The sequence below is a fragment of the Lytechinus variegatus genome, chromosome 1, assembly GCF_018143015.1.
Source record: "Lytechinus variegatus isolate NC3 chromosome 1, Lvar_3.0, whole genome shotgun sequence".
NCBI classification, from domain to species: domain Eukaryota; kingdom Metazoa; phylum Echinodermata; class Echinoidea; order Temnopleuroida; family Toxopneustidae; genus Lytechinus; species Lytechinus variegatus.
The window spans coordinates 21,819,766-21,834,406 of NC_054740.1; the positions used below are offsets into that span (position 1 = coordinate 21,819,766).

The 14,641-nt window shown below is 37.3% G+C and overlaps 1 protein-coding gene across 2 annotated transcripts; it reads right to left on the minus strand.

The window, feature by feature from the left end:
- Positions 1 to 1,349: 1,349 nt before the first annotated feature.
- Positions 1,350 to 14,391, minus strand: LOC121409247 (glutathione S-transferase C-terminal domain-containing protein-like). 2 transcript variants are annotated; one of them, XM_041601125.1, is made up of 9 exons: positions 13,915 to 14,391; positions 12,345 to 12,810; positions 10,571 to 11,562; positions 9,714 to 9,868; positions 8,841 to 8,956; positions 7,664 to 7,837; positions 6,509 to 6,676; positions 5,453 to 5,522; positions 1,350 to 1,570 (listed from the first exon to the last, which is right to left on the minus strand). In XM_041601125.1, coding segments are annotated over exons 1-9 (2,304 nt in total). In that variant the 5' UTR covers positions 13,917 to 14,391; the 3' UTR covers positions 1,350 to 1,409. The 2 variants fall into 2 exon arrangements, with proteins under 2 accessions (XP_041457059.1, XP_041457067.1); XM_041601133.1 differs by lacking the exon at positions 1,350 to 1,570 and adding an exon at positions 3,648 to 3,874.
- Between the last annotated feature and the right edge of the window lie 250 nt (positions 14,392 to 14,641).

A 14,641-nucleotide genomic window follows, 5' to 3' on the forward strand; every position in this document is an offset into this window, starting at 1 on the left:
TTAAGGGTCCGGTTTCATAAAGGACATGCAACTGTTGTAACTTTGCCATAATATCAACTACCATGGTAACAGGGCTCAGCAGCCAATCAGAATCAAGGTTACCTTAGAAGTTGTCATAATGGCAAAGTTACAATACTTGTAAGTCCTTTATAAAATGGGCCCCAGATCACATTTTTTTTATTTGATTACATTATAAGGAATTAATCATGTTTTACCAAAAAACAGTGTGTACAATTTCTTATACAAAATATAATTTAATGTAATTCACAATAATATTCAGAATTCATGAAATACAAGCCGTGCTTCTATTCATGGTAAAATACACACTTTATGGCATAGGCCAGACATGTCATCCACACAAATACAGAGCTAGGACAAATGGACTATATACACTAGTTATAAAAACTGGTTGATACAACCAATGAATATTAGATGATAAAAAAAAGGATCAACATTATCACCGGTCAGCATCCATTTCAGGTTAGATCGTATGATCTCCACAGATATGGGTTTGAGCCCAGTGCATGCCAACAGATGCCTGATAAAAAAAGCCGGTGCAATAGAATTACCGGTATGTGAGCATTCCTCAATGCTGTGTTCAGGAAAGGTGTTAATGCAGTCGAAAACACTCAATCCATTTGAATAAAAATATCAATGTTAGAAGAGTCACAACCTATGAATTATGAAACCAAACGTTGTTACCGCTAACAGTTCAATAACAGTAGGACCAGTCACATCTTTCAGATTGTGATGTCAAACGTTGGGCCAAGATTTATGAACAATGCATTGTGGTGATAGGCTTTGTTGTGAGAAGGGCCTCTTTTAGTGCAGTGTTAGAGCTAACAATGTTTCTGTGTGGCTGGTACTGGTGTAATGCACTGATCAGTCCCCCACCAAGAGTTTTAGACAGTCAAGTCAATTCTTCAACTGCCATGGCAATCAACACTTTGATTGTGGGCATCAATGGAAAGACAAGGCATTTAAACTACTACGATATAGATCTGCATGCTTTCTATAGTCCTGGAGCCCCCGTTTCATAAAACTCATTCTAAGTCTATCAGAGTTAAAAGCTCCTGAAAGGCTTATAGTAAATTTGTTATAAAAAATGTGCAGTCTTTGGGACACAGGACCTTGATCAGATATGGTGCAACTAACCCCAGTAATACCGGCAGAAACTTCACACAAGCTAAGTATATGGCATTCGAAACAACATAATATTTATGATCGATTTGCTGTCAGTTTGGCTAGTTTGGCTGACACAATATTCATGCATTTATAATTCCTTTGCAATTAGCATCATACCGCCATCTATGACGCTGTCTGAAGAAGCCACCAGTTGGAAACTTACATGTTGAATCACTGTGGTACAAATATATTTCTCGATTTTTAACATCAAGAACATACGATGATCATGCATTGTTGTCTTGCCTATGTAGAGGGGAAACCCCTATCAGAAGATTATTCTTGGGTGAACATGTCTCAGGTATCAGTGAACATATGGTAACTTGATAGCCATATTCCCTGGCGAACTCGGCTCTATCTCGATCGATATAGCCCATACAACGCTTTCCTGTATGAAGTATATAAAAAAATTGAAATATAAACATTTGCTTTTTTCTCTTTTAGATACATTGTTGTTGATAGATTCATTATTGAGTCAATTGAATCACAAGAAGACACACCCTTTTTTTAGCAAAAACCTTTTTTTACCTTTTTTGGTAAAAATTTCCCTTGCGAGGCTGACAGCTTCATCAGACCTTTGTCGTATTTGGCATGGTTGCTGAGGCAACAAAATAAAGTGTTAAGATGGGGTTGTGAGAGCGTTTTGATCCATAAGTCTCAATAAAAGGGTTCGTTTCACACAAATCTGGTTAGCTTTCCTACAGACCCTCATTCACTTTGTACATGTAGATTTTGTGCTACATCAGCAAATATGCCACCAAAGACAAAGGTCTGATGAATCTTGCAAATGACATCTTATCAAACAGGTGAAAATTCATGATTGTGGGAAAGAATATTGTACATCATCAAATCAATTGCTGATGTGGTTTACGGTACACCATGTGGAGTGTTATAGAAAAAGTGGATAGGCGAAAAAGTGGAGATTTGAGAGTAGAGTATTCTTTCTTGAAAATAGTCCTGAAAAGGACTGTAAACCAGAAGGAATGTCGAGTAAGAACAGCTTGAGTAGTAGAGCTGATGAGGAGATGCTGGCTTGAGTCGGAGAGTAGAGATGATGAGTAGTAGAAAGACTCGACGTTTCGGACAGGTTGACTATCCGTCACCTCAAATCTCCACTTTCTCGCCTATCCACTTCTTCTCTTCTTCTATCCACTGTTTCTATAACACTCCACATGGTGTACCGTAAACCACATCAGCAATTGTACATGCCACCATGCAAACCTTCAAACAACACCATCATCAAATCAATAACTGGTTCCTTTTCAGGGATCTATTTGGCAATTCCATAAAATATGTACATCCGACCCCCAATATGTGGGGACTTCATGAAATTTTCTGTCTCTGATTTCTTGTTCTTTTGACAGTCAGTGATGTTCTCAAGGGTCCATGACTTGGTCAGTTTATAAAGTGAAATAAGACTTGAGAAAAATGGGGGTCGGATGTACAAAAAGGTTGACTAATTTATGGAACTGCCCTAATATAGAAGATATCTGCCACCAATAAGATAATGTTATTATGTTAGTAACTCAACCAACTTCATTTAATTTTATGAGTGTGGAATAGAATGTTTTATGTCATCACATGTAACTTTTATAGTTAGAAGATATCTGCCACCAATCCAATAATGTAAATGTTATGTTAGCAACTCAAAAACTTCATTGAATAACTTTAACCCAATAACTACCAACATCACATGGCACTTGCTGATGTGGTTTACGGTACACCATGTGTGTTATAGAAACAGTGGATAGAAGAGAAGAAATGGATAGGCGAGAAAGAGGAGATTTGAGAGTAGAGTATTCTTTCTTGAAAATAGTCCTGAAAAGGACTGTAAACCAGAAGGAATGTTGAGTGAGAACAGCTCGAGTAGTAGAGCTGATGAGGAGATGCTGGCTTGAGTCAGCGAGTAGAGATGATGAGTAGTAGAGAGACTCAACGTTTCGGACAGGTTGACTGTCCGTCTTCAGGAGTCTCCTGGATTGTACATGCCACCATGCAAACCTTCAAACAACATCACAAGGCACATACCATACTGAGAGAGTGGGTTGACTAAGACTTTCAAGGACAATTTTTTTTTCCAAGCAGATGTGCTTTATTGGTTAATGCCAGTTTTAAACCTAGGATACCTTCTGCATAAGCAGAAAGGTACAAGTTATACAAACAGGTGTAAGAGATAACAAATATGGGAATACATAAGAGATATATAATTTGACAAAAGAACAAAACAAAAAATTGTTAAATTTATAAGGATCGTGAATGCATCAGAAGAAAAACTTCCAGTAAATAAAAATAAATGAACAAAGTATAAAGCCTGGTAAAGGTGAGCAGTGAACGTGAAGGTGAACATAATCTTAGTTTGTAGGTTAATAATATTTAGAACATTTTGGAAAGGCCAGGTTTGTAATTATTATTTTGAAAAGATAACTGAATAATAAATTCATATAGAAAGATGACTTAGGAATAGATGGTGTTTAGAAATAATAGATATATGTGGTAACTCCAAATGACCAAATAGAGAATTACACATAAATCAAAAGTTGAGATTAATAAACGGGTTAGTGAACGTAACTAAATGCTAATGGTTAGAACATGCAATCTGCTTACAGATGTCTATTTTCAGAAAATGGGACAAAGAAAGTATTGATGTAAGATGAAGACATCCTTGCGAAGTACTTATTAATGTACATTATTCCTTTGGAAAAGAAAAGAAAAAGAATTATAAAGAGAATTTTCTCCATCACCAACATCATGTTTATGTCTGTTCTATGTATGCCAAGTGGGGGGTCTTTATTACACACATCCCTCTTTCATAACCACATGTGTGTTTGTTTACAATTTCATCATAGGGGAATCCCCCTACTTTCCCCTCAAGTTTCTGTCTTGCACTGTTTTTGTCTTACACAAAGCAGTGTTCTAATCTGAATTTGAATGACCAACTAACTATCTACTTCCTTGATTCTCTGAAGGTAGTGTTTAGAACTTAGAACTAATTGGTATTGATTGCATGGATCCATCTATTTGAAAGTGATAATCAAGCCATTTAGCAAATAATCTATATCAAGTTCACAAGAAAGCAATATGCAATTACATAATGTACACATTGACCTACAGTAGAAGTTACATCAACATGTTTAGGTTTGTTGAAATGTAGGGCTTAAAAAGTCTCTTGTCATAAATCAGAGCCAATTCAGTTCACACACTTCATCATTATAGACAAAATAATGTGAATTGTGGGAAAAGCCACTATGAAAAGATGCATAGTTCCTTTATAGTAGGTTGCCAGCTAAAAGGCTCGGCACAGCAGTGGACTATAACTTTCAAAGAAATGTGAATGATCAAATCAACCTTAACTGTAGAAGTCTATCAACGTCATAATTCTTTATACAGGAAATTTACACAATGTCCATCAGCAGAGCTGCCAACCTGAACAAGAACATTTCAGTATTTTTAAAGCTGAAAATCAGTATTTTGGCGAGGAGATCCGTATTTTCCAAGAAATACCATAGGACAACACATAAAACTGAAACTTGAGAAATCAGTATTTTGCATGATTCCATCAGTATTCTTCTCATTTTTCAGTACTAAATACTGAAAATCAGTACTACTTGGCAGTAAACAAGATAAAGCATTCTAGGTTGGTGAAGACACGGATGCATGCATGAGGATACATTATATGACACCTAGATAGATCTTTGTCATCTGATTAGTTGTTTGATATTGATCATTCAGCCCGTTTTACAATGACGTCATCAACCGTGCAATTTTGGATCCATATGATTTTGTCCATTGCACGTGCACACCGAAACTGCTGCAGGCATAGGCTGCAGGGCAACATGCATGTTGTATACTGTACGTGACAACAGACCGAGCTCGCACTGCAAGAGCATATTTTGCATCGAAATCCATAAATTTCATTTGAAAAAGAATCTATTTTAGGTGTCATATAAACCAAATAATGAATGTTTTTATCATTCGTGCAATGGACACAATACTTCATTCGGTGAAAATTAAATGTATGATCCATTCAACTCGGCTATGCCTCGTTGAATGGATCATTTCATCTTTTACCCCATGAAGTATTTTGTCCATGGCACTCATAAACATTAATTATTTGTATATTGTAGTAAGAAAACACTTTGAATAGACATACACATATGCATTATTGATATAGTGGGTCACTGGCATTCCATACTTGAGATTGGTCCGATCAGTGGCAACTCTCTGTATGTCAAAGACTTTGAGCAGATATTGAAGTTAATGACTGACTTACCTTGTTTAGCAAGGCGACTGTCAAAATCCCAACATGTCTGATCAGCTCCATGTGCAACTAATAAATAGTCCTGAATTAAAAAAAAGATACACAGTTTAGAAACATAAATAGTATGTAGAGTAAGCAAATATTCAATTATTCAATAACTTTGTCTTCATTCATCTTGTAAATTTAAAAAAATACATTAAGTTAACATCACAACATTACAACCAAGAAAAATAATGACTTAAAAATATTTTTGTGCACCTTTGGCACATCCTGGGGCTCGTAACACAAAACTTAGCAATGATTTACGATTGATTCCATTGACTACACTGTACAATCAATCGTGAAAATCAAGCGTACGATCAATCGCTAACCTTTGTGTTATGGAACCCTGGTCTGTTGCTTCAGACTATCATCTCTGAAACAGAAGTTTGAGAATTCAAATCCAAGCCATGGTTTATTTCCTTTACAAAGAAATTTATCCATATTAAGCAGCGCTATACTCAACCTTGGTGAGATGAAGGGGTTCTTAAACAAATTCCATGAATATACTGGCCCGTATTCTGAAGTCAGGTTTACCCTAAACCCAGATAGCCAATTGTTACATAAATCACTAACAGTAGAAATATCATTTTTCAGCTCTTTTGGCTCTCAAGTCATTCATAATTGTCTAGGAAGTATAAAAAGATGATTTTCTTGACCATCAATGAATCAGGAAAAAGCATAGTAAACATAAGGAACATACAACTTAATAAATTTTTTTAACACTTTTGGCTTCCCATAATTTTAGCAGAGTTAGACCATGGTCTAAGTTAAACCTGACTTCAGAATATGAGCCACTGAGTGCTAGTAGCACAGCTCAAGGTGAAACTGGGGTAATAATAAGTCTGCCTTCCATTATTTAATCTTCTATCTTTCATACAATGTCATACCTTCCCAAATCCCTCATCCCTTCTATCTTTAGACATGTGAAGTGCCAGATGATGTGCGTTATCTTTGGTCATGTGACATATCATGTGATGTGCTGTCTTTGGTCATGTGGTATCTTTGGTCATGGGATGTGTCTCTTACCTTCTTAGCGATGCTGCTCTCCTTGAATACTCTGCTTCTTGGATAGGTCATGTGATGTGTGTTATGTATGGAACCATAACAACATGGACTGCTCACAAATGATGCATTCTGCTCTAGGCATTTACTAAGTACAATATCTGTTGCTACTCCACAGGCATGTAGAGACACCTAGAGGACAGGACAAAAGGGGAAAGCATCCAATTTCAGGTCTCATTTAATAACAAACTTAATAAAACAAAGTCTGACTACCACATTAAGTCCATAATCAACAATCTGACCCAACACTTATTCTCTTAAAATACTATGCACAGACCCAAAGGCATGTCAGTGCAGAATGGCATTTCATAAAGTTGTTTTTAAATTACGCAAGACTTAATACTGCACTCATCCTTGATTCATGCAATATTAGCACTACATCATGGAACATCTCTGGTATCACACTCTGAGTCATCCAATACAATTACTTAACCTGTTACCTACTAGGATTAGACGGTCCCTGTACATAGCCTATGGAAATTAAAGAATTCAGCATTCAAAAGGTTAACGCAATGCCTACTGGGAAACAGGTGATACTTTATATAGCCTATGGGAATTACAGAATTCAGCAGTCAAAAGATTAACCCAATGCCCACTGGGAAACAGGTGATCCCTGTCCATAGCCTATGGGAATGACAGAATTCAATAGTCAAAAAAAGGTTAACCCAATGCCCACTGGGAAACGGATGATACTTTTACATAGCCTATGGGAATTTCAGAATTCAGCAGTCAAGAGGTTAACCCAATGTCTACTGGGAAACAGGTGATCCCTTTACACATCTCATAGGAATGACAGAATTCAGCATTCAAAAGGTTAACCCAATGCCTATAGGGAAACAGGTGATCCCTTTCCATAGCCCATGGGAATCACATAATTCAATAGTCAAGAGCAGAGCTACCAACTTGAAAAAGAACATTTCAGTATTTTTAAAGCCGAAAATCAGTATTTCGGTGAGCAAGTCAGTATTTAAAAAAATAATACGATAGGACAAGACATAAAGCTGAAAATTTAGAAATCAGTATATTACATGAAACTATCAGTATTATTCTCATTTTTCAGTACTAAATACTGAAAATCAGTACTACTTGGCAGCTCTGCAAGAGGTATATTGCACTCACCCCAATATCAAATTGTCCATAGAAGTAATCAATGTTACTCAGGTACATGGTGACATTCTGTAGTTTGAGGGTTTGTACTCTACCAAGCGCTCGTCTCAAAGACTCTTCTTTGTTCTCTATCATGATCACATGACAGTCTGGGAGGCAGTATGCAAGAGCTATACCAAGATGACCCTGAAAAGAATAAACAAATAACTTATTAAATTGATGGCAAAAATAAAATAATTAACAGGGTGGGTGTATAATAAAGCTGTTCGTAAAGTTAGAACTAAAACATGTTCTTAGGTCATATATCAATTAGATGTGGATATCACATAGCACAAGAAAGGATCACCAGTCATGAGCAGTCATTCAGATCTTTATGAAACACCCACCAGTTACTTAATTCATTGTGTCTATGAGTGATTTCTAATGCAACTCATTATATACTGAATTTGTTCATTCCAATCTATGAAGACATAAAGTAAAGTATTATCAGAGTCAGAACATATCATGAAACATATACCGGTAGTCAATGATTTCTACTGACTGATATAACTGAAATCCTTGCATCTTGCTCCTTGTCATTTAATATCATTCACTATTTACTACATGAAATTATAATCATGCTACCCAGTCTCCCATACTGAACACTTAAAAGCGAATGTTCATTAGTTGGAGAGTCGGTGTTTTGAAAGTTTGACAATAAACTACTTTGTTAACTAGAATGAAAATGACTACACCTGTACATATACTGATGTCAAATCATAAATTGTAAGCAAAAGCAGCAACATCTATTTGAGCAAAATTGGTTGAGAAACAGCTAAAATATTTCAGAAATAGGAATCGTGCTTGGGAATCATTCAATGAGACATTCATGCTACCATGTGTGTGTGAAGCAGTGCAGATTATACGTAGGAAGTTGCTCAATGTGGATGACTGGAGTGATGCATAGACGATGGCAGATATTTGGTAAGTAATAATATGAGTTGATTATCAAATGATCTCTTGCATGGATATTTTTGTGGAAGGTTGACAATATTTCATGCCAAAATCATGAAGCTACCACTACTCAACATTACCTCTATGGTCAACATCAATAACATTAACTTTAATCATGTTTGAAAATGAAAATCACAAACAATTCTATTTTTTTCGACATCAAGGGTTAAATCTGAAATATGATATGATCACTTACCCCTCCACTACAGAAATCAAGAATCCTAGATCCAGGCTTGGCTATCTGTTGAACAGCTGTGACAATGCTCTCAATCTGATTTTCTTTACCTCTCGCTCGACGTGCTTCAACTTCACCTGTTACAAATAAAGACACACATATTGGTTTGAGAAAGGATTTTTGGTTCAAAAACTGAATATTCAATGTAAAAAAAAAAAGAATTGATCAATATATCTAACCATGCAGCCAACTATCTTGTAAGATCTACACATTATAGGTTACTTACATTTATTCCATCCATCCATCTGCTCTACCTACCATTTTACATCTGTAAGTCCATCTGTCAATCATCCATCAATCAATCTATCCATCCACTCACTCATCCATCATCCATCCATCATCTATCCACCATCCATCCATCATCTATCCACCATCCATCCATCCAATCATCCATCAATCCACTCACTCGTCCATCATCCATCCATCCACCATCCATCCATCATCCATCCATCCATCCACACACTCATCCATCATCCACCATCCATCCATCCATCCACCATCCATCATCCATCCACTCACCTATCCATCCATCATCCATCCATCCATCATCGATCCATCCATCCACCCATCCATCCATCCACTCACCCATCCATCCATCCATCATCCTCCCACCCACCCATCCATCCACCATCCATCCATCCATCATCCACCTACCCACCCACCCATCCATCCACCCACCCATCCATCCATCCACCCACCAACACAACCACCCATCCTTCCGTCTCTCCATCCATCCATCCTTCGATTCATCCATCCATTCATTTGTCCATCCATCCATTCCTTTGTCCATCCATCCATCCATCCACTCACCCATCCATCCATCCAACTAGTTACCTTCTATAGGACTAACAGCTGCATGCATGTTTCTCCAATCCAGTGATGTATTCTTTGAAGGGTGATCCAGGAATCCAGCATTCAATCCTTCATCCTCTATCGTCACAATCACATCAGGTAAAGCCTTCTTCAGTAACTCTCTCATTACACCACGGCTAAAAATAAAAAATAAACCCCAAAGACAACAAAAATCTGAATAAGTTTCAAGAATAAACAGCCTCTTAAACACATCAAAGAGTACTTCTGATAATACAATATCTAATGTCAAGACCATTCTCGTCAGCTAATGATTTCTGGACACTGTATAAGAAAACATACTCTCCTTCAACATTGCTGTTTACAGTAACTCACATGAAAATTTTGTCGTTTAACAATCAGAACAATCAAAGTTGTCATTGAAAATGAATACACAATAATAATGGCAAGTTTTTGTAAACATGCCTGAGTGACAACATCTAGTCTACTGGAATGAAATATTATTTCAATAATCATGGTGTGAAAACACATGTTCAACATACATTTTGAGATTGCAACATGACTGTAAAAAGGTAATATGTAAACAAATACAGCAATTTTCTCCATATTGGAATAAATGGCAGTGTTTGGTTAAGCATGAATAAATATGTCTTTTTGTTGTCACCTGATAAAGAAGACTTAGTTATCAAATATTACATATTTCATCAAATAACCCATAATTATGATAGTTTACCCTTAAAATTAACTATTTTATTTACTTTTTAGATAATGATCTGTATCTTGCTTTGGACAAAGTAATAATAATAAGAAGTCAGAACCACTACACCACGGCTCCTCCACATAGTGCTTATAACTACATGATAAAACAAGATGTAACCAACCTAACACCTAGATTGCCAACGTGAGGTCTAACATCTTCTTCTGATATGAAACTATCAGTCTTGGAGATTTCACCGATATCGCTAGTTGTTTCCTTGAGAGACATTATATCCACTTCCCTCAGACCTAGACAGGTTGATGCTACCTGCCTCACCAATGGAACATTCCACATGCGCTGGTACCAATCCAAGACCAAAGGCACAGTCCTGTATGGAGCGTGGGATGTACCATTCAGAGTAGAGGTGTGTAGCCACAGGTGGATGGGAACAAACAATGTGAAATCAGCAAGAGTGACGTCTACATCATGTACAAATAGATGAGTTAGCTCTGGCAAAGTGTCTTTGTGGATCTTTTTCTTATTCCTCTGTTTTCTTTTCCTTCTCATGCTTCCATCCTCTGACTTAGATGAAATCTCATCAACTGTTTCAACTCTGCCAATAGCACCATCTGTATCAGTGGATGATTGATGTACATTACCTACAGCAGATACATCAGGACTTGAAACAGTGTGATCTCTTGCAGAATTCTTCTGATTCTGTTCTCTCTTCCTTCTTCGAACTTCTTTCTTGTTCCACAAATTCAACTTGGTAGTGAACTCAGATGTCAACTCTTCATTCTTACCCTCTTCACATGTCACCATATCATTCCCAGGATGCATCTCCTCATCATCTGCTTCTCCTATCCCATCATTCTCTCTTATAACAGGTGTTCCATATTCATCAGTTTTCCTGTCTACATCAGACCTTCCATCTCCTCCATCTGTGATACCATTCTCCTGCTTGTTCTTCAGCAACTTTCTTCTCATTTTCTCAGAATTGAATGCAGACACAGGCTGGGACAGTATTTCCTGGAATTTGCTGACACACATGGGGCAGGAGGATTGTTCTAATGGCTTCTTGAGGTAGTTGGTGATCTCATCAGGAGTGTCTACTTCACAAAGTTTAGTCCATATGCTTGATTCTGAACAAGTTTTCAGGCAAGTTTGTCGGAAACCCTGCAAATAAAAACAACAAATTTCATCAGAGTCCGCATGGATTCATAAGATTTGTTTTTAACTCCTCGGAGATAATATATCATCATACTTTTTTTCCCATGAGGTTTTCAATCTAAGATATTTTTTCAATTTTGAATATATCTCATGTATAGTTTTAGATCACTTTAGAACATCATGTTCAAAAGCTTTAACATTATAAACGGATTGGAAATATGACAGTGTAACATTTTGGAAACCAGCTTGAAGCTTGCGGGCTATATTATAGCCATTGGCTTTGCAAAACTCATGTACAAATAACTATCCCCATTTCCTTTCAATGGTAAAAAGAAATATATTCAAACTGTCCAGCCAAGAATGATATGTGTCTGATCAGGCTGCTGTATCTGATCAAGTGTGAGTTATCTCCCTCACAACTCCTTGATTGTATACTATCTACATGTAGATTGCATTTTCACAGAACACATTCCTGAACACTTAAAATACCAATCTGATCTAATAAAAGCATTATTCAGCTTCATTACCAAATTGAAATGCAATGTCTGATAGAACTCTTTAATACTAATCATAATAATGGTCTATTTACACCATATCAAAATTTAGGGAAGGAAAAAAAGTTTAGACTATTATTATGTACAGTATACATGTACTTGACATTTCATTTTATTTGGAGGGGTTGACTATCTTTTATTGGATGGTGCAGTTGAAATACATGCTTTGTTTCTGCAAAACACAATGTACTACTTCGCAAGGGTTAAAGAAAGTCAACCACAGTTTTCACTTACAAGAAGTGTTATTAAATTCCGATGTGGTTCTAAAGGCACCGCAGCCTGGATGATTCGTCTACACACGTTAGCCAGACCAGAAACACAGAACTGTTTTCCTGGCAGTAATACAGATGGCAGCTGACAATCTTGAACCACACGAGGGAGACAGACATAATTCAATAAACTGAACTTCAAGCTCTTAGGTATCGCCAGAAGACTTTGCTTAAGATCATCTTTGTCACCTGGGTTGCCATCAAGGCAATTTTTATTTAGACTTGATTTTGGAGATGATTTTTGTTCCTGTTGATTTCTACTAACGAGTATAATGTCTAGATTATCATAGTGACAGTACTGCTGAATAAAGACGACAATCAGGGATGGAACCGTTAAGAAGTTTGAATCACTGCTGCATTCAAGATAAAGAGTATCTCTAAGTGCATCCTCTGTCTCCTTGTCCTTTTCCATTTTGGTAAAGTTATCACACCTATTGATAAAGTACCAAAATAAATGAACATAAAAGTGTTAATATGCATGATTTTCTAATGCTTTCACTTTTCCCCAATTCCTATGTTACGTAGAAGAAAAAAATAGCAAGTATACATTGATATGTAAAAACAATTTTTGTAAAAGTTAATGCATAGGAGCTGACAATCTCGTACCACACAAACTTCAAGAGAAGGAAGAGGGGAGATGATGTAAAAGGATGAGGAAGAGAAAGGGGAAAAGAAGAGGGGCTAAGAGGAAAGGGGAAGAGATGGAAAGATCGGGATAGAGGGGAAGATGACGAGGGGAGGAGGCGGTAAAGGATGAGGAAGGCAGAAGTAAAGTAGCAAGAAGAGAAAGGGGAAAAAGAGGGGGTAGAAGACAAGGAAGAGTAAGTAAAGTATGGAATGGATGTGGAAGAAAAAAAATAAGTAAAAGTAACATGAAAATAAAGGGTACAAGAAGAGGGGGAGAGAAAGACAAGATAATACAAGCATGACAAGAGGGGAGAATAGTGGGGAGGAAAAGAGGGGGAAGGGGAGGATGAAGATGAGGGAGAGATGAAGTAGCAAGAAGAGAAAGGGAAAAAGAGGAGGGGGAAGAGGAGGGAGAACAAGAGGAAAAGTATGAAAATGAGGCAAAGTATGGAAATGATGAGGAAGAATCGAAGATATAAAGTAAATTAACATGAAAATAAAGGGGAAAAGAAGAGTTGGGAGAAAGACAGACAATACAAGCGTGACAAGAGGGGAATAGGAGAGAAGAGGGGGAAAGGAAGAGGATGAAGATGTAGAGAAAGAGGAAGTAAAGGATGAGGAAGTTCCTTGGAAGAGAGGTGAAGTAGCATGAAGCGAAAGGGGGAAAGAGGGAGGAATAGAGAGAGGAAAATGGAAAAGGGAAAGTTCAAAGAGGAACATGTCAAGGAAGTGAAAGACAAAGGGGAGGTACAAGAAAAAGATGGGGCAAAGAATTATGCCCCACAAAAAAATCTAAAAGTGAGACCCATTAACATCATGTTCTCGTTTTGCTCATTTAATTTTGCCCACCTGATTTTGGGGGCTCATTCTGGATGGAAATACTAGAAATTTGAGACAATACCACTTACATGCATATTTTTTGTTCTCGTCAATAAATAGGAAACAGCCAACACCATGCATGGGTGATGGTGATTCCGATGGTGATGCTGCCTGTTGCTGTTGTTCGTTTTGGGCCTGTTCTACACCTGGTAGATCAGCTCAGTAGACACTTGGTGTTGATTGACAGCTCGAAGTTAAACTAAAGAACTGTGTGAACTAGGCTAGGTAGAATCCCAATTGTTTTGTATGGACCAAATTGTAATTGTTGGCAAGATAGGCAGGTGGCTCTAGAAGCTTGTTAGCGCTGGTGATTGGTGGATGACAAAGGCCAACGACAATCTAAGACCGTCGACGCACACTTGCTTGGTCATTGCAGGGTTGAAGCCAAGAAGGATAACCACTGAGATCTCTCAGAGTCTGAAATGGCATGGAGTGTTCGTGTATCCTCACCCTGGGCATGCTGGGCAGTCTCTAAAAGACTACATTCTGTATCAAGTAGTAAAACAAAAAGGACAAGTTACATAACGTAATAATATATCGTTATTAGTCTATGGCTTTCTGCATGGTTTCCCCCATCTCTATTTTCTATATTTCTTTTAGTTAGTTGAACTTTGACTGAACTAGAGCAGTCAGACCGCTGGTCCCTATGCTAATGAGAAAAAAGGCCAGATTCATCCAAATCATCTCGTGGCTGAATCCTCCTCCTTGCAGAATCTCGTGATTCGTGACATTTTCTTTCTCTAAGAATTTACCTGT

What these genes read in the sequence shown, in the direction of transcription:
- LOC121409247 (XM_041601125.1), bottom strand. An exon ending in GTTGGCAATCTAGGTGTTAG is followed by an intron (nt 9,869 to 10,570) that starts GTTGGTTACATC and finishes TTTTATTTTTAG; the next exon opens with CCGTGGTGTAATGAGAGAGT. An exon ending in ATGGACAATTTGATATTGGG is followed by an intron (nt 6,677 to 7,663) that starts GTGAGTGCAATA and finishes CCTGTCCTCTAG; the next exon opens with GTGTCTCTACATGCCTGTGG.